General features: G+C 37.6%; 1 protein-coding gene across 2 annotated transcripts in view; it reads right to left on the reverse strand.

The window, feature by feature from the left end:
- Nucleotides 1-23,454, reverse strand: part of PXDN (peroxidasin) — a 90,132-nt gene that overhangs the window by 30,303 nt on the left and 36,375 nt on the right. The window contains exons 4-13 of one of the 2 annotated variants that reach the window (XM_087775652.1): nt 21,900-21,971; nt 14,570-14,641; nt 13,908-13,979; nt 11,735-11,904; nt 9,679-9,796; nt 7,356-7,525; nt 6,155-6,427; nt 4,685-4,801; nt 3,317-3,475; nt 769-881 (exon numbers count right to left, since the gene is read on the reverse strand). In XM_087775652.1, the coding sequence (XP_087631778.1) occupies nt 769-881; nt 3,317-3,475; nt 4,685-4,801; nt 6,155-6,427; nt 7,356-7,525; nt 9,679-9,796; nt 11,735-11,904; nt 13,908-13,979; nt 14,570-14,641; nt 21,900-21,971 (1,336 nt within the window). The remainder of the gene's footprint in view (nt 1-768; nt 882-3,316; nt 3,476-4,684; nt 4,802-6,154; nt 6,428-7,355; nt 7,526-9,678; nt 9,797-11,734; nt 11,905-13,907; nt 13,980-14,569; nt 14,642-21,899; nt 21,972-23,454) is intronic. The other variant, XM_087775653.1, reaches the window with a different exon arrangement.

Raw genomic sequence — 23,454 nt, forward strand, 5'->3', positions numbered from 1 at the left:
ATCAAAGTATTTTAATAGTTATAGGTCCTCACCACAGAAAATTTAAGACCCAAAAATAAGATAGCACCTTTTGAGAACATATGTATTTGATTTTACTCAAAATTAACCAACTAAAAAAGATCTCAAAAGCTTTATATGTATCAGTTCTTCATGTGCTATGCATTTAGAAGCTATTTAAGGTACATTAAAATACATTTTCTAATGCTCACTAATTGAAGAGAAGAAGATAATCAGGAAAATTGAAGATCAAGATTAGCAACCCATTAATTCACCAGTAACTCTGCTAATAACTCTAACAGTTTGATATAACAATTATTGCACCAATAGAAATCAAAATCACAGAAAGGTTACCAAAGAGTTACTGAAATATGTCCTCGTTGAAGTGTCAACCTAACAGTGTCAAAGGGCTCAGCAATACAGTATTTTTTATTGCTTTATATCTATAATATCATTTAAACTGTGAATATTAATAGGATATTTGCACAGAACTGTCACTAAAATACATAGGCCTTTTAAGGCCTACATTATGAATTTTAACTGGTCTGTATAATGAGTTGCATAATAATATAAATATTTTTATATCTGTAAAATTCAGGTTTGGTATCTATATACATGCTCTGTATTGAAGAAGATTTGCTGATCGAACTTCAGGTAACGTTTTCGAGATGAGAGCAAGCAATAATTTGACAATGTGCACTTTAAATGGCTAGTTATGAAGAGATGGAAAGGCCACTGCCTTTCTGCAACAACCAAACAAATAGCTGGTACCTTATTCCATGTAATTACTGGCTCCGGCTCTCCTTGAGCGCTGCACGGGATCTGCACGTTTGTGCCAACCTCCACTGTCATGTCACTGGGAACACTGGCAAATACAGGAGTCACTAAAAAACCAAACGATACATTGACCAAGTATGAAATAAAACTTGTGCAAAAGACTATCTAAAAATATGTCAGCATTGTTTATTTTTTTTAGTTGCCCAACATTTCTTAATCTATAATCCTATTCTGTCTGGAAGTTTTTAGTTGCGTGTAAGTTTGTCTTAGAGATAAAATTCCTTATTCTTGATGTCTGCTTCAGGCTGATTTTTAAGTACTCTTAACTTCTAACAAAAAAGGCTAGTAGTTGCCAAAAACACGTTCCATAAATTAAAAGCTCTGACAAAAATTTGTGAATAGCTAAATCTGAACAAAGTCATCAGAATGAATATCCTGTCAATTTCTGTCAATTTTTTAAAGTTTTTTTTAAATAGCAACAACAGAGATTTCTTTAGATGATAAAAGCAAAACTTCCCACAACTCATTTAACTGTGATTCCGCCAGCCTGACTCGCTGAGGTGCTAAGCCTTCACAGAGCTCCCACCCCCCCCGACACCAATGAGCCCTAGGCCTTAAAACATCAAAAAATCACCTTCAATTTTAAGGACACAGGGCACACAGTTACCTAAATCCAGTGTGAAGAAAATTAATGCATTTTTTAATCCTAATTTCCTTTATCCAGCACTCAGATATCATCATGAGAAGCACATACAAGATTATGAAGACATTAAGAATTGTATTTCTGCCATAATGTATCAGTATTTTGGGGGGAGTAGAAGGGGGGGCTGTGCTTTTACAGAGAAGTATTTGGCCACACAGCATACGTTTATACTACCAACCAAATCTGGCCCTGGCGTTAAATTGTTTGTACACAAATGGCTATCAAGGACCAGAAACCAGTTCAAATAAGGCATCCAGAGGCAGGCGTCCAGCACTGGGAGGTAAGAGTCTGGCTCTGTGGATTTGAGCCATGTCATGCCAGCAAACAGACCCGGACCATTAATTTGTATTCATTAATGCAGACTTAGCCACAGTGACCACTGACTAGACATTCCTCAGACGAACAGTCCTTTTGTTAGAAGCCCAGAAGAAAACGTTTTCTTGCCCAATTGAAAATAGTATTGCAATGAATGTATGGAGAGCTCCAATTTCAGGCTGCGTAAGCAGCCTTCAATCTTGTATTTCCTATTTTTTGGTGACTGGATTTTGCAATCCGATTTACACAAAAATCATTTTATTAAACTTTACTCAGGTTCGGTGAAGTTTAACACAGCTAGAAGGCTATAAAACTTTTTAAAATTGAGTTTTGTTTTATGGAATTTTAGTCAACAATTTTATATAGGCAAAAAAAACCCCTTGATTTTGACAAATCAATCTCCCAGTACTACTCTTAACTAAGAAAAATCAAGGGAATTTTTTTCTGACAAACATCTAAGCTCAGGAAGACATTTGAACCCCTTTCACTAAAATACTGTTTAAAATGAGGTCACTAACAAGAAATGCTTTGAATTAAATGTTTAATCTCCTTGAATTCAGTTAAACACCAAAGTACTTAACTAAATTATAAATATTAATATGATTCTAATTAATCCTAGAAGTAGCTTACTTAGAATTTACTTGAAGAAAAGCATAAGAAAAATGGATTGTTTTTTTCTTCTGTGTCAGCTTATTTTAAGTATAAGGAATGAATTTTCATTGTGAAGGTCATTCTGCTGTTGTAAAACAACATGTTCTGTTTCTGGACATCAAAACATTATGTTAATAACACTATTTAGTTAACAGCAGAGAGTCTTGCAAGAAACTAGTCTTTTCACAAAACAAAATACTTTTCCAAGCATAGGAATACTGTCATCCACAAAGCAAACCTCCATTCTTTACAAAAAAGAGTAAATCAGATAAACCTCTTTCACAGAAGACAGACTGTTCTAAAGGAATGATAATATGTACAAAAACTGATAAGTATCCATACATGTTATTTATTAAAAACCACCTGGAATCTAAAAATAGATATACTTAGAAATAATGATCAGAAATGTGAAATGTTAGCAATATCCTGAACAGCAAGTTTTCTAAACAACAAAAGATATAGCATCATTCTAACAAGCTTTTATCAAAAAAGGCCATGTTTACTTGCAAGCTTATGTAGTCTCCAAGTGTCTTTGAACAGTCTATCAGGGCACACTGTCCCACATGCTCAATTTATAAAAAATAGTAAAACACCTTTAATTCAAAACCAGCAACTTAGAATCATTGTAAAATGCAGCAAAGGTCCTGAATAAAAACCTAAGCGCTATTCAAGCTCTGTTTCAAAAGCTTTTTTAATTCTAAACAAAGGTAAACTACTTCATATTAACATTCTGTGCCACCAAAAATAATTAATTCTCAATCTCATATTTGGGGGGGGGAGGGGGGAATCAAACAATCAAAGTACTGTGTACTTAACTGTAAGCTTAAATCTTTTTTTTCTTCCCCCCCCAGCAGCTGCACATGGAGAACATACCTCTAGGCTGTACGGTCAAGTATACGACAATTCGTTGAGATCCAATAATGTTGACAGCTTGGCATTCATACTGTCCCTGGTCATGCAGAGCAACCCTGGAAATCCTTAGGGTTCCAGAGGATAGAACTAAGTGTCTTCTGTCAACAGACAACTGGCCTCCTGAAACACAGAGCAACAGCATTTGCTATTTATAGCAGTGCAGAAGAAAGTCCCTTTGTGTGAGAAAAAGGCAAATCCCAAGATTTTAAATTCTATTTTAAATTTGATAAAACATTGGAAAAATTGAAGTCTCGAAAAAGAAAGTTTGAAACGTTTACTTCTCAGAAGATAAGCACGCAAAGCAAACAAAACATACACATGCACACAATCATAATCCTGATCTCTTCTCTGGTTGTGGTAGAAATAAATATTTCCATTAAAGGAGCATGATAAAGCATCGAAATGAGAAGGCATCATAAGAACACCACTAACAGGTAAGACTATTCATTTCCTATTATTGCCATGTGTGTAAGACACAATTCATCTCATGTGCCTAGGCCATCTAGAGAATCCATAGAAAAATACATACAGCCTTGAAAAAATGCAATATAATGAAAATGAAATAAAAGGCACATCACTGTCCGTACTCTATTCTTTCTCTCCGGACATTTCATTTGATTGGAACACTCTTGGTAGAGGGAGAAACACAGACATTATTAGCATCAAAATGATCAAGAGTTTGTTAAAAATCTGCTTTATCTACCGTAACTTAGAATTTCCTAAGAGTTGCTTTGCCTGCTAGAGCTATTTCATTTGATTCAACTGGAATATTTACTTACTGATAAAACATCCACTACGGTATTTCTTCCCGCTGGATTTGGTTTAATGCCTTTACAGCCACAACCTGATAAAACAGTCAGCAGAGTGCACCCCAGTGTTCCTGTCAATCCACATTAAGTGACAGAAATGCAGTTATACTGATGCCAGTTACAGGTTGGACTGTTCTGGTTTCTGAAGTAAGCACATCCCACCTAGTTCCAGATCTCCAACTAATGACAGTCATCTCCACTTCTTCTGCAGTAAACTGGCAATGACAGGTATTGCCACATGTGATTTGTCTCATATTTCTTAAACATTTATTATTAGGAATCTATTACAGAGACATATGTTTAGTGTCTCCTTTTTACTGAATAATGAAAAATGCTTGGGCAGCTAGCTTCTGTGGGACACCTTGCCTTTTCTAGCTAAAGCAGAAAGAGATGAGCCCTGTTTCCTTCGAAGACTGAAGCATCTAAACAAATACACACAATTCCTTTCAATGCATGAGTGATTCAAAAATGACAGCTAAACTATTCTAGTAGTTTAGAAGTAAAAATGGAACATGCTTACCTCCTTTAGTCCAGGCAATAACAGGCTGGGGATAGCCTTGTGCTTCACAAGGGAAGTCAACAGTTTGTCCCTCAATTACTGTTTTGTCTTGAGGAGTGACAGTAAACTGAGGTAGAGCTACAGAAGAGAAAATAAAGTGGTTAAAAAAACCACAACTGAAAAATGCACGACTGTCTGAAATTACGTACCATTTCCTGTGTGGCTTGAATAGCTCATATTGGTGGGAAAAGAGATGCTAATGGGACTCTTTTATAGTGTGACCACTATAGGGCAGAGAGTTAGGGCAGGCACTTGTGCAATAGGAACATCTCCCTCACAGCCTGGCCCTGGTGTCAGTGAAGGCCTCTGGGATCTACTGCCATAGGTCCAAAATAAGAGGTACGGTAAGACTTGTAGAATCAAACACAGATTGTTCCCTGGATTAAAAATACCTTCTTCTCTTTCTCTCAAAAAATCCTCAGCTAAATTGTCAAGAAAATGCAATGTAGTCAAAACCATCCTGAGCTGCTTGTTTTCTTCTTTACACAAAAGGAAAGCAGTGAAGGGAGCGTGGGCCAATTTCTGCAGTAACATCAGGGCATTATCAGTGTGAGAAGTAATTTGTCCAGCTCCCAAAACACAATCATCCATTGGTGAATAATAAATGAACAAACCACATGGACAAGTTGTTTTGTATAGCTTTAAAAATTGATCTCATTAACAAAGCATTTGCAGCCTAAATTGTTTGCCAACTAGAGATCTTAACATGAGAACAGAAACAAACTTACATCTAAAGGTTACTCAAAATGTTTTGCAAATAGAAGTTCCAGCATGAAAACATTTGCGAAAAACATTCTCCATATATATATAGGAGGCTTTTGACATATTTTTCTTGAAACACTTTATATTCATACTGTTGACAAACAATACCAAAATTATTGTGATCACAGTAAGTTAGAGTACTTTTGTTTTGCAGAAAAGCTATGCTAACGCCTCAGCTGGCAGAGTGATAGTTTCCATGGAACTCAGTTCCCACGTTCACTGAAGTGTCTACAAAAGAAAGGCAGCACAGATCTTTACTCAAGACTCCATTTCTAGTACTCCAGGCACAAATTCTAATCTCTAGGATTGCTGCCGGTTACAGAAAAAATTTAATCCCCCACAAATTTGACACTGCATGTTTATTCCTACAGGCAAACAAAACATAATACGAAATAAATATTTCAAAACACCAATGATTAACTTCTGAGAATAATCAATGAAACAACTTTCAGAAAATTAGTATATAATATCTTACTCTGAGTGAAATGTTTAGCAACTTTCCTTTGGACTACACTAGAATAGTGTAATTAAAAGAAAAAAAACTCTTATGATTTTAGTTTGGATCGGATAATTCAGAAAAAAAAAAGACAAAACCACATAATTTAAAGTAATATACTCTTCTAATATGTTTTACTGCATGTCAATCAATGTTACTTTAATGTTACTCACCTTGGACTATGATGTACGCAGTCGCATGGATATTATCTATGCTGTTAGTTGCAAAACAGGTATATTCACCACTGTCCTCCTGCTTCACGTTTTGTATGTAAAGTCCTCCTGACGGAGTTATCGTGATACGAGGGTCACTTGGTAAAGGGGTTCTGTCACCTTTGGTCCAGGTAATTCTTGGCTGAGGGTGCCCAGTTGCGCTGCACTCCAAGGTAACGCTCTCTCCAACTAGTACTTCTGTATTTTGCGGGTGAATCACGAAACTTGGCCGGGCTGTGAGAAAAGAGCAATGCCTAAATACATCTTTTAGCTCACACAGCACTAATTTAGCTGAATATTCCAAGAGCCTGGGGAACCTAGGGTTTTTTTAATAGCTCCGTTCCAACATACTTCTAATCTTGGTGCAAACTCTGCCTTGCTTTAAGCCTAATCTAGCTGCAGACATCTATAAATATCAATAGATAAAAGAATAAAAGCTCATATAATTGTATTGATGTTTTTTCTTAACTCCCATTAAAACAATTTGCAAACATTTCCTTCTCATTTGCTGATCTTTATGAAGGTCTCTTCAGAGGCATAGACACTGAAACCCAGAAAACAAACTGGCTGAAAACTTCCTAAGTGCACCAAAAGTACATTTTAGTAACTTTTCCCAACTACATGTGTGCTTTGCAGTGACATTTTAAGTTTACCTGATGCTGAGTGTCAAAACAAATTTTTCTCACAGCAAATTTTGGAATTTAAAAACACTACAGTCCTGGACAGAAATTTAGTGCTTGCAAACATGAAGCACTGGTTAGACAGAGATTCAGGCTAAAAAGCTCCCGAGTAAGGATGGCTGCACAGGGTGTCCCAAAGCTTCCATGAGTGGCCTGTTCGGAAGCTTGTGGTTTTCAGGTATCCAGAGAGAACACTATTGCACTGCGCAACGTCACAATGCAGCAGCCTCTTTTCCTAACCCTTCTACAAACAGCCTACACTACTATCATCAGAATTGCATACAGCAATAAAGATATTAACTGGCTGATTTGTATTTTTGTTCTAGGGATAGTATAACTTCATGATCTAGTTCTTAAGATGCCCAAGCACAAGAAAACTACCTGTCAAGAACATAGAAGAGCCAAAGCATCTTATTTTTAGCAATCTTCTTCTCAAAACAATTCTCTATCTGAATGCAAAACTCAGACTTGATGTTCTTTACCTGGTGACTCAAAGTATCTAAGAGTAACTTCCTGAGTTTTCACTTCTCCAGCCACATTTTTTGCCATGCACTGGTAAATGCCTTGGTCTGTTTCTTGAGTATTCTGAATCATTAACGTGCCATCATCTAGCAAGTTTAGACGGGAATCTTCTTTCATACTGAGCTCATTACTGTGAAGAAAAGAATCTGCTGGAGTTAAACCTTTAAATCACAAGCACAGAAAACTGCCAAATAATAAAACCCAAAACATATTACCCAAAATAACTTGGGGGGGGGGGGGGGGGGGAAGGTTTTACTATATTAAGTAAAATAAGAGAAGTTTTCATTTTCTCCTAAAGAGAAGAAGAGGAAAAACAAGAAATTAACCAGTTTTGCTCATGCAAGTGTTACATCTTCAAAATGAAAAGCCAAAATACTTTTATGAGTAAAAGCTTACAGGGAAAAAAGTGAACAAAATACACATACCTGGTCTCATTTTCTTTTAAGGCTGTTCTAACTGGCAAATCAATTTAAAATGTTTCTGCTGGAAGTATATAACGTAAGTTCACCACTCAAGATACTTTCTGCTAGGAGAGGGGTTAGTTGCTATAAAACCATCTTTGTGCCAACCTCCGTCTGAATTACTCGAGGAGCACTAATGATAATTTGTATAATTATAATTTGTACTGGGTTGAAACATAAGTTAAGATCAGGTCTTCAGGCTATGTCATGGATACATTTCTGTGATACAAACTAAGAACAGTTGGGGGTTTTTATTAACGGAACTGTTTCTCACTCCGTCCCTCACTACATGATGAAGAAAGCACAGAGGAGGGATGAGATCTCACCCCCTATGTACAAAACCCAGCCTGACTGCTGATCTATTCAACATACCGCTCCACAGGTCAGTGGCTTTTGACTGAAGTCTTGCCATATTCAACTACCTTGCAAAGAGCTTTGCTCTCATTCATGCAGCCAGGAAACAAGCCAGAGTCAATAATCCCACACCCCAAGCTCAAATTTCTTCTTAAAACTCTTACATATGTGTATTCTGAATACATGTTTTCTTTGTTTATTATATAAAGTACATGAGCCAAAGAAAATTTTAATGAAATAATTATACCATCCAAGTTCAAGGCTCTGTTCTTGACATACTCCATAAATGCTGTCCCTTGCTGCATGTGGGGTTCTCACCAACATCAGCACAAAGCTACACAACCAGGACTCTACATTGTTCCATTTTATCAGCAACTAACAAACTAAAATGGTTCATTTGCTAACATAAAATGTGAAGGAATATATTTTCCAGATCAGGTTCTCTATTTGTATAAGAGCATTATTAAGTCAAAGTCTGATTAATCTAGTGGTAAACTCACAATTCATGTGTCCATCATAAATTCACATCAGTTTAAGGGGGGGCCGATGCGCTGCCATGTGGCTGCTTCAGCCATGCTGTGCCCAGCGCTGCTGGAGGGAGCCGAGCACCGAGCAGAGCTCGAGCAGCCACCCTGCAGTAGGCTGGCCCTTGGGCTGCTGAAAGACGCACATCCTTTATAGGCTCTTCCCTTCATCCCCGAAGCAGTGAGGAGAAGCAATGGAGCATGTTGCCCAGAGAGCTTGTGCTACCTCCATCCTTGAAGGTTTTTAAGACCCAACTGGAAAAAGCACCTGGTATGATCCTGCTTTGAGCAGAAGACTGCACTGGAGACCTCCTGAGATCCCCTCCAGCCTGAATTACCCTACAATCCTGTGATATAAGCACTTGCCTGCCCTCCATGTACTGGTCCGGGGAGCCTGGAAACTGATATATCTCTCCTCTCCCAGAATGGAGCTACACCTCGGAAGAAAGCTGCTTCCGAGGAGCTGGGGCTCAAGGAAGATCTCTGAAACCTAACTCTTATCCAGCTGGAGTCCTTTAAAAAAGTAGCTTTTGCTCTGCCTCAAAATGTAATTCAGACAGACCTGCACAGAGTAAGCAACCACTAGCTAAACCCACAAACTGCACGTGCAACACATCCATATTGGATTGCCTGGTACTTACATATAAATGATTTACAGTTTTACAGGTGTGAGCAACTTTGCAGGTATAACTACAGTTGAAAATCTTACCAATAATATTATAGTCATAAATGAATATTTTCTGAAATTATCAGCCTTAATTGTTTAGAATTGCTAATAAAACAGATATGGCCCATTATTACTTCATATACTTCTTTTAATTATGTTTCTGCCGTAACTATTCCGTATCTTAGCATGTAATGCATGTGGACATGCACCCAGAAATGTACACACACCCAGACAAACATACTTGCATCAAGATTCTTTCTTCTTCTTTTAAACTTACTTGTTTCGAAGCCAGATAATTTCTGGTTTAGGATTGCCTTCAGCTCTGCAAGTGAAGTACACTGTATTCCCTGAGGTAACGTCCACATCCTGAGGCTCTGATGTAATTCTTGGCCTCTCTGTATCAACAATAAAATGTATAAGGAACTCTTACTTGTTTTAAAACTACTAAAGAATGGTAAATAAAAAATTTTCCATATACCTTGTAGAAAAATGTTTTTCACAAATGTTTTAAATTAAAATATTTATATGCTTAATCAGGATTAAATGCACTTTTCCCTATGCGAAAGTGACTGCAGGCTTTCCGACTTCCTCCATTGTTCCTTAGGACCTTTTAGCAGACTGGAAATGGATTGTGCAAATTTGTATCAGGTTCTAAAGTAGCCGTTTTATTTATTTGAACAGAGGCTCAATTTGCTTATGAAGGAAAAACTTGAAAGCAGCAAGCACAAGTGCCATTTAAAATAACTTCCTCTAGATAAGTATCAGTGCCTAACCTGCCTCCTACAGAATAATCTGTCCAGCTTGCTTCCTGCAGTTTCCATATTCAGGCTCCTTAGATGTGCAGAGAGCTGGTAGGATGCCATGTGAACTATTCTTGCACCAAATCCCCTTTCCACTATCTCTTTTAAGAACCTTGTAGATGCTTACAGCCATAATTCTCATAATCAGAATTATATCCATGTCCTGGCTTTGGCTGGGATAGAGTTAATTTTCTTCACAGTAGCTAGTATGGGGCTATGTTTTGGATTTGTGACCAAAACAGTGTTGATAACACAGAGATGTTTCCATTATTGCTGAGCAGCGCTTACACAGCGCCAAGGCCTTTTCTGCTTCTCACACAACCCCACCAGTGAGCAGGCTGGGGGTGCACAAGAAGCTGGGAGGGGACACAGCTGGGACAGCTGACGCCAACTGACCAAAGGGATATCCCATACCATATGAAGTCATGCTCAGCATATAAAGCTGGGGGAAGAAGAAGGAAGGGGGGATGTTCCGAGTGATGGCGTTTGTCTTCCCAAGCAACTCTTACGCGTGATGGAGCCCTGCTTTCCTGGAGATGGCTGAACACCTGCCTGCCCATGGGAAGTCATGAATGAACTCCTTGCTTTGCTTGAGTGCGTGGCTTTTGCTTTCTTATTAAACTGCCTTTATCTCAACCCATGAGTTTTCTCACTTATACTCTTCTGATTGTCTCCCCCATCCCACTGTGGAGGCAGTGAGCAGGTGGCTGTGTGATGCTTAGTTGCTGGCTGGGGTTAAATCACGACAATCCAACACATAACCAAAAAGACAATTTACTTATGTTGTATCTTGGCTTCGTCACCTGGCTGGGCAGGCAAATGCCCATAGCTTGATAAGAAATCTGCATTTTGATTTCAGAACAGAAGAGGTGCGGGGTCAAGCCCTGGGGTGCGCACAGGGCCAAGCCTTTGCATCCCTAAGCTGAAGGAATTACAGATGAACAAAAGGAGTATAATAAAAGCGATTATCCATTAATCCTTCAGTGACAGAGGATTTCAGTGCCTGTGCAGGGCACTCCTTGTAAGTATAGCTGAGTAAAAAAGAAATCCAGTTGCCTGACCCCGATTCCAATCATATCAACAAGAGTTTTAACAATAAGGTCTGTGAAAACAGGAGCAATTCTGTACAGCTTCTTTCTTCCCTTTCCCTTGTACAGCAGGGAATAAAGGACACCAAACAATATTAACGTAACACCAAAGATTCTAGTTGACCATCCTTTTATAATCAAAAGTGAAACACAAAAAGGAAAAATAAACTCTTTCCGGTTAATCACATTTAATTCCTCAATGAGAAATTTCAAACATGGCTATATTTGTTTCATTAAAGATAGGCTGAGAGGTAAAAGCAATCAGTTCTGTCAGAAGCAGACAAAAACAGAAGGAACACAGGGAGATTTCTGGAAGTAACCAATATTGACCAGAGGTGGTCAGTGTTACCAAAGAGAACAGAACAGAAATTCTAACAAAACAAAACGAAGTAGTTTAGGAACATTTAACCACGTTAAAGAAGCCAGCAGGAAGTGGCAAACCCACCACAGTTAAGTTCTTCTGGTGTTATCGTGGCCACTGATCTTCCCTGGATCCTTCGTGGATACTCACAGGTAGCTGCTGCTTGAGCATTACCCGACTCTGCGTACGTCTTCAACAGCTCCGCCAGCCACAGGATTTCACAGTCACAGTGAAGAGCATTTGAATCCAAACGCCTGCACAAAACAAGAAGCAGCCACAACACCTGTTAGCAAGCTCCAACTATTTTGTTAGGATCAAAATGGTTCTGCAATACCAGCAGCACCTTTATTTGTGAATACAGACAAGGGGCAATGTGGAATGCAGGTGATGGTTTCTTGCTTATTTGCATTCTGGTAGTCTTTATTAAAAAAAACGCATATTATTTTTACTGCATGGGTAGCACTGTGTTCAACATAGCAAGAATCTAAATGAAGTTTCTTTTTTAACCACACCATTCAATGAATAAATCAGGTTTTATTTAGATGTTACACAAACTTCGCTTAAGTAAGGAACTTACATACCATTCTCCCCACATTTTTTTCTGTTTAATACTTATTACTGTAGTAACTTCACAGCTAACCTGACATTTTTACAACTTCCCATTTTGCTGATCAGGCAACTGAGACAAAGACCCACAGTTTTATTTAAGCATTAAGCTCTCGTTGAGTTCAGTGGGTCAGTAACTTCATAAAACACCTGCCTCTTGCAGATAACGAGAACCCATAAATTCTGTTGACTTTCTTTCCAGTAGTGGAGGGCCCTGTTACTACGTTGAGCACTGCACTTTCTGGTGGAGTGCCCTGTAGGAAAAACAAACATAAATCTGTAACATTAAATATATAAAAGTTGGAAATAAAGTTGCATGGCAAAGCAACCTCAGTTTGGTGTATCTTTGTGGGTCATAAACTTCTTGATCATTTTGTCGTTTAATATTTTTTTAACCTCTTGTACAAATACCCAGATATTTTTTCTTCCCTGTTCTCCTATGAAAAATAGGCAAGAACAAGCAAAACTATTTTACAAGCTACTGTACAAATGTCTCCCAGTATATCAGATGTTATTGGTAGAATTTAAATCCAGAACATGAAAGTCACAATGTGACCTTTAGGGATAAGCTGTCCCAGGTCAGAAGCCACCAGGTCAGTCCAGCCCAGTGTCCTGTTCCACTAATAGCCACTATTAAAACTCCCCTTTACCTAGGTATTATGTGAAGAATAATCTCTTTCTGTTTGCTTGAACTCCACAGGACTTTAAGGGAGTTACGAGTGATGCAGCTACTATGGTAGGTGCATTCATCATCAAAATTTACTTTATTCTGCTTTTCACCCACAGTTAAAGGTACAGTTTCACAACTGTCCTAAACCAGCAGTGCCGCAAGACCATCCTCGTATTATGCCCCTTGCGATCTCTTTTCCTGGTAGATATAGCTGGCACCATGACTCGCTGCGCAGCACACCCTCAGCAGTCCTCCTGGGAAGGGGGGTATGCATACATGACTGCCTTTCTTAAAATGACACACTTGGATAATTTAAACAATGCTTATCCTAGAACAGTGAAGATCCAAAGTGAGGATAGAAAACCATCTGAAAATCACCTTACTATGGTACTCCTATTGAGTTCAAGTTTTCAAATGCTACTGAGGGACTAAGAAGCCTCCAATTTTTCAAGTTAATGGCATTTCACGAACTGGCTTCTGGAGTTGCTTTTGAAAGTAATACTTATATTCTTAAACCACCGAGCACCTTTTTATAACCATGTTTTTATCATCAGATAAGGACAAGTAAAACAAGTAAAAGAAAATAACAAAATAATCAAATTTATGGTCAAAGAGACCATAGAAGGACCACCCAGTAATACATAGACAAGAGGGGGGAAAACACCCCCAAACCCCCCAAAAAACGGAAGAATGATCCATGTCTATTATTTAGTCTACAAAACAAGACTGTATGATTACATATAATTCCAAGACAAACAAAAGGATTTAGTCAGTCCCTAAATAAAGATGGTAGGATATGAAGAAATGGTCTCTATCTATGTACGTAAACAACTAGTGCACAGCTTAAGAAAAATTATTTAATATTTAAAACAATTACACAATGAAAGGCATTTGCAAGGAAGATAAATATTGTAAGATAATATACAGTATAATTAGATTATTTAAACTTTCTTTAGTTCAAAGATAATTCAATTTACTTACAGTCTCTTCATAGATTCTAAGTGACTAAATGTTCCAGGAATCAAATGAGCTATTCTGTTGTTATGCAAAAATCTGTTAAAAAGCACAGAAATATGCATGTAATAATTCAGATTTTGAGTTGTACTCACTTCATTTACATTCTTCTGAAAGTCCTTTAAGAGAAAGTCATTTTACAAAATAAAAGAAAAATTGAATCTTTTTCAGCAGAAGTGGCCTCCAAGGTGTATTTGGTGTGTTCATATGGGGAAAAAGAAGCCATAAAAAGACAAAGTAACCAAAAGGAAGGGAATTGATAAGCATTGAATTGAGAAACAAAACAAAAAAAAAAAAAAAAAAAAAAAAGAAAAATTGTACTATAAATCTTCTACTTCTTCATTCATAACATTCATTTTAGGCCAAATATTGATCACAGCTCTTTGGGAAACAGTTTTGCAAAAGAAAAATATACCACAGGCAATGCTCACTTCTGCATGCTTCTAAGGTCAGCCTGACCAAAGTGTTCTTGGCAAAGACTATGTAGTAGTTAGAATCAAAAAAAATGTAGGTTAAAAATAATCTATGGGAATGATAAAAATATTATTTTCCAGTTTCAAACATTTGATTTAATTCAAAGAAAGAAGCAAGCTGACTTCTGAATCTTACCCCAAGAAAAACAAACTTACAGCCTTTCAAGTTTTGGAAGATGGGTAAAGGATTCAGGTTCCAATGTTTCTATTTGATTAAAGTGCAGATACCTGAAAATATGTTAAACAAAAAGAAAAATAATGAAACAATCTTCTTAATGAAGCTGAAATATTATAAAGCATTTGTTATTGTTTACACACTGTTTACACATCTAAATGGTGATAGTGATGTAGTGGCTTAACTTTCTTCCGTTATCATCTGAATGCTGTACTTGAATCTGAGAAATACAAGATATGACAAACAAGAAGGGTCTGCAGACCACTATATAGTGTGTGTGTCTGTGTCTGTGTCTGTACATATATGTGCAAAAAAAATTGTTTGAAAGCCATTACTTTGGAGATTTTTGGAGATACTACTTTGAACACTCTTTTGTGAAATCTAATTTTCACTAGCATGCATACTTGAATAAATACATATGGAAAAAAGAAAAGTATGATTTTTTTACAGGAAAATGTTGCAGTTGTTTAGAAAACATTTACAGTTTCCAACAGAAAAACATTTTTAGTGGGCAACTGTTTTCATTGCTATCACATTGACTGAAAATTTCAAAAGATGCTGAGAAGTAACCTGCTCTAGTCCAAGAATACTGGCATTTAAAGCTATGAATGCTCTCAAAAGCTCAAAAGCCAAACAAATTCATAATATAAAAACAAGTTTGATTGAATTGCTTTTAGACAAAGGGCTTCCCAGCAACTGGTGTACAATTAACCACCACACCTGTGCTCTGTTTGATGCTCTGTTGATGCTTAAGTAAGCTATTAATATCACACAGCAACAAATATTACACAGCTGTTAATCCTGGAAAACTGAAACAGTCTAAGGTACCAAGATAATTAACCAGATTATTAATCTGTAACTGCTGTGAAAATGGACTGCAAAGGTGGGATCATTCCAGTCTTGACTATGTTGTGGAGGTACTCCATAACCTTGCAGATGAGAAAACAAAAAGTAGTTGATAAGACTTGCACAAGGAACTGTGAAAATGATTTATAGACTTTGGATCCTGATTATATCCAAATGTACCCAAACCTCCTAAAGCTTCCTATTTGACCTCTGACAAGCTCAGGAACATCTGGAGGATGTGCATATATAGAAATCACTGTGGGCTGAAGAACAAAAAAGCCCATCATTTAAAAACAAAGAGAAAATCTCAGACCCCAAAATCTCCTGAAAAATCAATCCTTCAGCACGAAAAGTAAAAGGACATGGGAACTCCTTTGTGCTGAAACACCGCACGTGCTCCACTCCCTGAGCTGAGCCAAATGGTCGCCGCAGAGAGAGGAAAGCGGGAACAAGCGGCGATTACGGCAGAGTCGTTGCAGCGAGCCCTGGAAGGCGCGTGCGGCAGGGAAGCCAGGCACGTGCCTGGCAGTCTCCCAGATCCCCCGCCAGCAGCAGCACGGCCCGAGCGTGAGCCAGCGAGCAATGCCAGGGAGCAATGAATGGGGACCACAGAAAAAGCCAATAAATCAGCACGGATGTGATCAGGCACATCGGAGTGTCAAGTCTGCTTACTGCCAGTGCAACGCGTGGCCACAAATTGTAGTGAGCATAGAGTATGATCCTGTTTGCATAAGGAAACAAGAAGCGCGTAATCATGCTGTGCCTGCCAGCCTTCATCTCCCTTTTGAAAATACAGGCTAATTTCATCCAAATTAAAAAGACAGGCATCTCAAAGGCAGATACTTCCTGCAAGGTTCATTTGAATCGCCAGCAGAGAGAAGAGAGACCTCAGTCAGGTCCAGCCCTGAGGAAGGACCGGCAGGACGGGGCCGATACCTGCCCCGCAGGCAGGGCCCGGCCATGAGGTGGGCAGGCACAGCTCGCCAGGAGCCAGGGCTCTGCTTGCCCACCTCCCCAGCATCAGCAGCATTGGAGAGGGGGCAAGGCAAGCTGGGGATCACTGCAGTGAAAGAGGATGAAGGGAAAAGACAGACACAACTATAGGGTTTGTCACTTCTGAAGCAGCTTTGATTTTGGAAAAAATTAGATACGCTACTTGCTGCGTAGCCAACAGAAATTTTTTCCGTTTTAACTTTGTTAATTCTACTTGCCTTTTTATGATTCATGAGCACCTTGCAAATATATCTCCTTATCTTCCCAATAAATTAATCTCTTGTACTTCTTTGGCATTGACAAGGCAAGATTTGTAGGTACAAGTAATACCTCCTACTAGAACACAAATAATGGTAAAAGCAGGCACATTGAGGCATGCAACCCCTTCTTCAGGTCCACGGATCAGAGGCAAGATTAGCAAAGAAAGAAAAAGAAAGGACACCTCTCTCAGATGGTTTAAGTGATGTATACATCATTAAACTCCAAACAACAGTTAACCTCTGTTTAGTATTCAAGACTACTATAATTACAGATGTAAAGTATACTTCGTGCCTGAAAACTCATCTTGTTTTTCCAACCAAATTAATCAGTCTAATTAACACAATACTTCTGTTACAAACCTTGCCTTGTTTACAACCTCAAATCATCACAGATACAACTACAATAATTCAGGCACTGAAGCACATTATAACAGTTAACTTTACCTCATCAGAAATCACGTTGCCTAAAGTAACCCAAAAAATCCAATCATGAAGTCCAGCTGGAAAATACTCTTAACTGCTTCACATGACAAGTTAGTTGGGTTCTGTGGGTCTTTAAATTATGACCTCAAAAAAGCCCTGAGCAACTTGTCAGGCAATTTATGAACAGAACAAGGTGTTAAATATGTAGGCAAAGTAATAAGCAACAAGTGGAATTCTAAAAAAGTAGATGCAGAATCCAGATTGCATTGTAAGTCTACAATAAAAAGAATAAAAAAGTCCTTGGCTTTACGACCTGCAGTTTAATCACGTTTTATTACTTAGTTTTATCACTTACATTCTTTTCTTCTATGTACCACATTAATGCTTTTTAAAAGGATTTTTAATATTTTAATTAATACGAGAATTTCTTGGACTGGAAATTCACTTTAAAGGTAATCATATTCAGGAAATAATCTCACACTGCTATGTCTTTATAGACATCTTTTATGTTCAGAGTATAATAAGCTCTTAAAAATAGTAGTATGATGCAATGAATTTGATATTAAAAAGGCTTTCCTAATGGAAATTTAAAGAAAAAGCATGCAAGAGTGATTTTTAAATACCCCCGTGTCTTCCTTTTTTAATTCTGAATTCACTATCAAGGATGAAACAGAAGAAAAGGAAAATATTTAAAGGGAAAAAAAAGTCAAAACCAAACACATCTAGAGGAAGATAAAGATTTGATCAAATAAGCATGGTACAGACTTTCTCTTTGTTATTATCAATCTTGGAGGATGAACATTTACAGTAAAATTCAGTCCCAGTGGCATTTTTTCACAGCATTAAATCTAGGATTATATCTTCTGTAGCGTAATATTTTGTAGAGGATTACTTTTATCATGTATACCAATTGTTCATTTCTAATAGTATCTCCACATCTTTGGGGAAGTACTTAAAATCCATTAGTTGAGTATAATCTATGTTCTGAATATTTAAATGGTATGTTTGCCATTTTGATTATTTGATAGAGAATGAACAAACGTATTTTTTCCACATTTATCTAAGAGCCTTCCCTTCCCAGGGGTATGAGAAGTAGTAACAGGCTTAAACCACAAGGAAAGAGATTTAAATAAGATGTTACAGTAATGGTATAAAATATTGTAACAGGATACTTAAGGAGATATGGAATCCTCTCTTTAAAGACTTTTAAAATAAGGCTAGATAAATATCTGTTTCCAGCCATCTAGGTTTGTTGTTCCTAGCTGATCTTATTTTAGAATAATAAGGATATACTTCTCAAGGCCCCTTTCATACCTTTTGGGTTTGCTTGTTTGTCTGTTTATTAATTAGTTCTCTTTCATTGTTCCTTACCACAGGTATTTTTAGCAGCAATGAGACTTTAATCAGGCTCCACTGTGTTAAATGTGCGTAAGTGCCCACATACAGTTATGCAAAACCCAGGAACTCTTTGTAATACAAAACTTAAAAAATTCATAGCAACATTTCAAAGCTACTGAAAATTGAATTGAGGGAAATAAAATGAATATAATAAGCTGCATCAGTATATGTAAGATAACATTTTTATCTATCAGTTTTCCCCAAAACACGTACATGTGTACACAAACTACAGCATAACTCCAAGAACAGCTTATAAAGAGCAAAATTAGTGTGTTAATATGAAAGTTAAAAGAAAAGCATAATTAGTATTCCAGTAAGATTAGGTAAACAGATTTAAATAATTCCATTAACTAGTGGGATCCCCAAATACTAAGGACTGCAGAGAACACTTTTTGTCCCTGATAAATACAGCTCTTAAGCTGAGATCTCAAAAAATATAGTAGATATTTGGAAGAAAAGCAACATACACACATCTGGAAACAGACTGCATTTAGAGCTCGATCTTGGGATCCAGGTACAGAAAACTCGTGACCTCCCAAGCCAGGTATTTGTGACATTTCAGGTGGGATTCAGTTGTCTAAGTGCAGGCATATAGAGGCACATAGCAGTTGTCTAAGCGCAAGCATACAGAGGCAGCTTTCATTGCCTTTCGGGTGCTCTGTCTGCCTTCCAGCTGCTGCTCTGAAAAAAAGCAGGTTTCCTGCAGCTTTGTGTCGCGTGTACCAGACGCAAACATATGTCTTGCAGATTTAACAGGGTCTAAACCGGTACTAAGCGGCTACTTTTCATCAGCAGACTCTCTCCCTTCGCGTCGTGCCATGACTGAAGAGTTAGGTGACAAAATATGTATGGCTCAGCGTGTCCAAGCATCTGAAACTGCCAAGTTTTTTCAGAATTTACTCTAGCACAAGCAAGTTTCAAGATCTGATTCAAAGATCTTATTCCCTTGGCAGAAATTTCTGAAGAAAAAGATATTTCTACTACATCAGCAGCTAAGAATTCTGCCGCAGAGGTTTGAGAAGGATCCCATGAGCCACAGTAAATAGTGGGTTTTTTCTTCCCTTATACATGCAACAGGCCTCCTAAATCAAACTATATTTACAGTTTCTCTCAAAAGAGCAACAACAACAAAAATGAAACAGAAAAGCGTTTGCTTTGCTGGTCAGTTTGTTGTTTTTTTTTTTTTTTTTTTTTTTTTACAAAGCAACTATCAGTTTCATTCTTCTCCACTGGAGTAGAATAAATTACTGTGAATCAAGATATGGACCACAGCATCTACTTCCGAGAACTCTGCTGAGCATTGAGAAGAGCATTTTGCTCAGTGGTCACATCCAGTAGCAAAATGTGTTTGATAACTTGAGGCCACAGAAGCCTCAAATGCAGAAACATCAACTGAGTAGTCAGTACAGTCCCAAACTGAAGTTAGAGGACTTGGGAACTTGTTCACAAAGACTAACTTTTGTCTTGTGAACACAGTCTTTCTCCAAAGATAACGTGATAAAACAGACCCTGTAGACTACTTTTATGCTAAAGATGCATAAATGACAAATCTCTCATAAACTCTAAATCTCAATGAATACCCTCCATTAAATTTATTTCCAGGCCTGCCACTGGCCTGTGCTCCCATTTTCCCGCCTGGTGAACCTTCTTTTTAAGATCTGCCCAGGAGAAGGGCTCTAAAAGAAGTAAGCTTTCTGATGTGCACCCAGCAGGGCATCAACCCTCCCCGGCAGCTCACCAGACGAGCCGTAGGTACTGCCTGTGGCAACTGATGCCATGACACAAGGGCAGTCACTGTGCCCCGCTCCGTTTCCGTATTTCCCAGCTAGAGATGAAACTCAAACCTTGTTTAAAACTTAATTTCATACAGATTAATGTTGATGTTGATGTCTCCAGTTAGAGCTTACGCTGATACAGTGTGCTATCACTGCAGGCAGAGAGACTTAACTGCACTCTAGTGGAAAAGTACATTCAGAAGGTGTTAATATTCCAAAGTGATCTATGTTTTTCAGTCGTAACATAGATCAACAGGAAACAGCGCAAAAGAAAAAAGGACAACTGTTGCCACTTGCAGCACTATCAGGTTTGTGGCATATGGAAGAATATTATTTTGAAAGAATTAGTAATTCAATAAATGAACCTCAATATTTAAAGTTCTACACAGAAAATAAGTGCTATTAGCATGCAAGTAAGCCCTACCAGTTGCTGCCAATATGCTGCAGTAATCATTTCTAGACTAGGAGGAAGAGAAAGGCATTAAGGAAACAAATGACAATTTACCTATGTTTTATAAGTATCACTTCTGTTTTGTATAGAAGCTCTTCCTTCAAAAGGCATCTATTGCCCTCTAAAATGAGCTTGTATGATTTTGTACCCATCTGAAGTGTCATTTGATTTCAGATACACACTGCGTCCACTAATATCCACTAGAGGTTTATAGTAACAAGGAAGCTGGTACATAACATAGAAAATTTATAATACACTGGTAACTGTCAGGAGTTTCAAAATTTACATTGGTCCTAGAAAAAAGATGTTCCGCCCCCAAAATTTATATGCTACAAAACTCATTGGTCTAGTACTGTTATTAGGCAGGCAAACTTTGAAATAGTTATGTATTTACAGCTCTTTCTGTTTTTCTAAACATTACCACAATGAATGTATAGCAATGCTTTCTGATTATAAAACAAAATATGGTTAAGCTTAATGGAATCAACACAACCAGTTTTTGTCACGCTAATGACTGCATTTTTCAGTCTTTTTCAATAGAAATTATTCTTCAGCCATTACACAGGAAAAGGAGTATGATTTTAATCAATGTTTCTAGAAGACATTACTGAAACATCTACATTACAAACAATGAACTTTCTTACTTTTTAAACATCTCTATATGGCAATGATTAACACGTATCAGTAGTAGTAAGGTTTTCATTTTAAAATCTCTTCTTGTTTTAAAATATAACAAAACTAGGTTAAACTTCAAGAGACTAATTCAGCTTTAGTTATGCTGGCATAAAACAAAGTAACCGCTGCAGTCAAAGGAATTGCAATGTTATAAAACCTACAAAAATTAAATCAGAATCTCTCTCTAAGCAATACACATCAGTTTTCAATGTTTTCCACAATAATGCTTCTTCTCCGTCAAAGCTATGTAACAATGTATAGGAACTCCGGGAATGCAAATCACAAATAAAAGACAAACACAGAAATGAGGAATTTGACACAGAGATCGATTTTGTTTTTCCACATGCAGATGATTATGGGGGCCTCTGCCTAACAACCCAGGGAGTGCAGACATGCAGAGCATGCAGGCAGGATGTATGGATCAAGGCGTGCACTTTTCCTCTGCAGGGGAACCATGGAGATGACAGCACAGAAGAGAAAAGGCACTTACAGTTGTTCTAGAGAGGCAAGTCCTTTAAATGCTTGCCTGTCAATTGACTGGATTTCATTCTTGTACAAATAGCTGAAACAAGAAACAATCAGTAATATTAGTACACAAACAAGAGCTACATGAAGGTGGAAAAGAAGAATTAAGTTGACACATGAAGACGGTTTTCCAACTACATATTAGAAAAAAAAATACAAAACAAAAACTAAACACATACACATAAAAATACTTTGTCATTGAGATTTCATCCCAAATGTTTGCCAGGAAAGGCAAAAGTCTGGGGCCTTGTAGGCCCTGTGGCTGTCACCCGGATGGTTTGGGCTGCCCAGTGCTCACTGTTATTACTTACTGTTTCTTTGCCCCTCAGTTTCTTGATGGGCTTGCCAAAAGTCAGAATAAATTCAACTTAATGGGACAGAATTGCATCAGAAATGCCTTCACCAGAACACACCGGGGATGCCATTGGCTTCTTACTTTCCTTAAAATATCTCATCTGGATACTGGTACAAATATTCAAATTATGATGAAATTAGTCTTTTTACCAGACTTGGAGAACAAACAGTGAGAATTTCTATAACTCTGCCTGTGTCACCTTTTGAATATTTACAAAAAAATACAAGTTAGAATATTGGTATTGCATCCATAAAACAGCATTGTATATTTGTTTTTATCACTGTGTAGAAGATGGACATTAGGTCCACATTGATACTCTATTAATATAAACAGAATAAACATATGCAGAGTACCAGTATGTTCACATGTGCTATCTATACCTTTTCTACAGAATAAAAATAAATCAGGATTGATCAGTGTATGTGCTCATATTCATCATGCTTTTAACAGTAAGGATGGTTTAGTGAGGTGTTGGAAAAAATCACACAGTTTAGCTGATGACTGCAGTTTCTGCATGGAGGCAGCAAATGAAAATACTGTTGGGGTTCAGTGTCAGACACTCTTTTTTTTGTGTTAGGTTAGGAAAAGGTTCGCAGTAAGAACTTTCTCACAATTATTTGACAAACAGTTTGAAATTCAGTTAATCAGGCATGGATTTCTATGAAAAAAGGATGAAGACACTTTGGATCACAAATGGCTTTATTAGCAGGCATTTTAGTAGTAGTAGTTTTGGCTTTTCTATTATTACAGTTTTCAGTAGCTTACTGGAAATATTGCAAACTTCTTTTGATGCAACAGGTAAAATACTGGCTCTGCTGGAGCTGGTGGGAGTTTTTACACTGCCTTGACAAAGGGCAACATTTCACAATAAGGCGAAAAGTTGTAGGCATCTCGTTTGCCTCATGACAACTCTGGGGAACAATATGGAGCTGTATCTTTCCCTTGAGTCTAAATTTAGTTTTCCAATGTACTGCTTGCTGAGATTCCAACACACGAATATACAGAGACTCAGGTATGCTTAACTAACATAGACATCCATCTGAACAAAAAGCAGAGTTCCTCCAATAACAAAATAACTAATAAGGAAAAATTTGTGAGGTTTTTTTAAATGCTCAAAATTCTGAACAAATTAAACTGGAAAAAAAAATACTGTCATGTGAAATGA

This window comes from Nipponia nippon, unplaced genomic scaffold (genome assembly GCF_047370975.1).
Source record: "Nipponia nippon isolate SJK-2023a ecotype South Korea unplaced genomic scaffold, ASM4737097v1 scaffold_4, whole genome shotgun sequence".
In the NCBI taxonomy this organism is placed as follows: Eukaryota; Metazoa; Chordata; class Aves; order Pelecaniformes; family Threskiornithidae; genus Nipponia; species Nipponia nippon.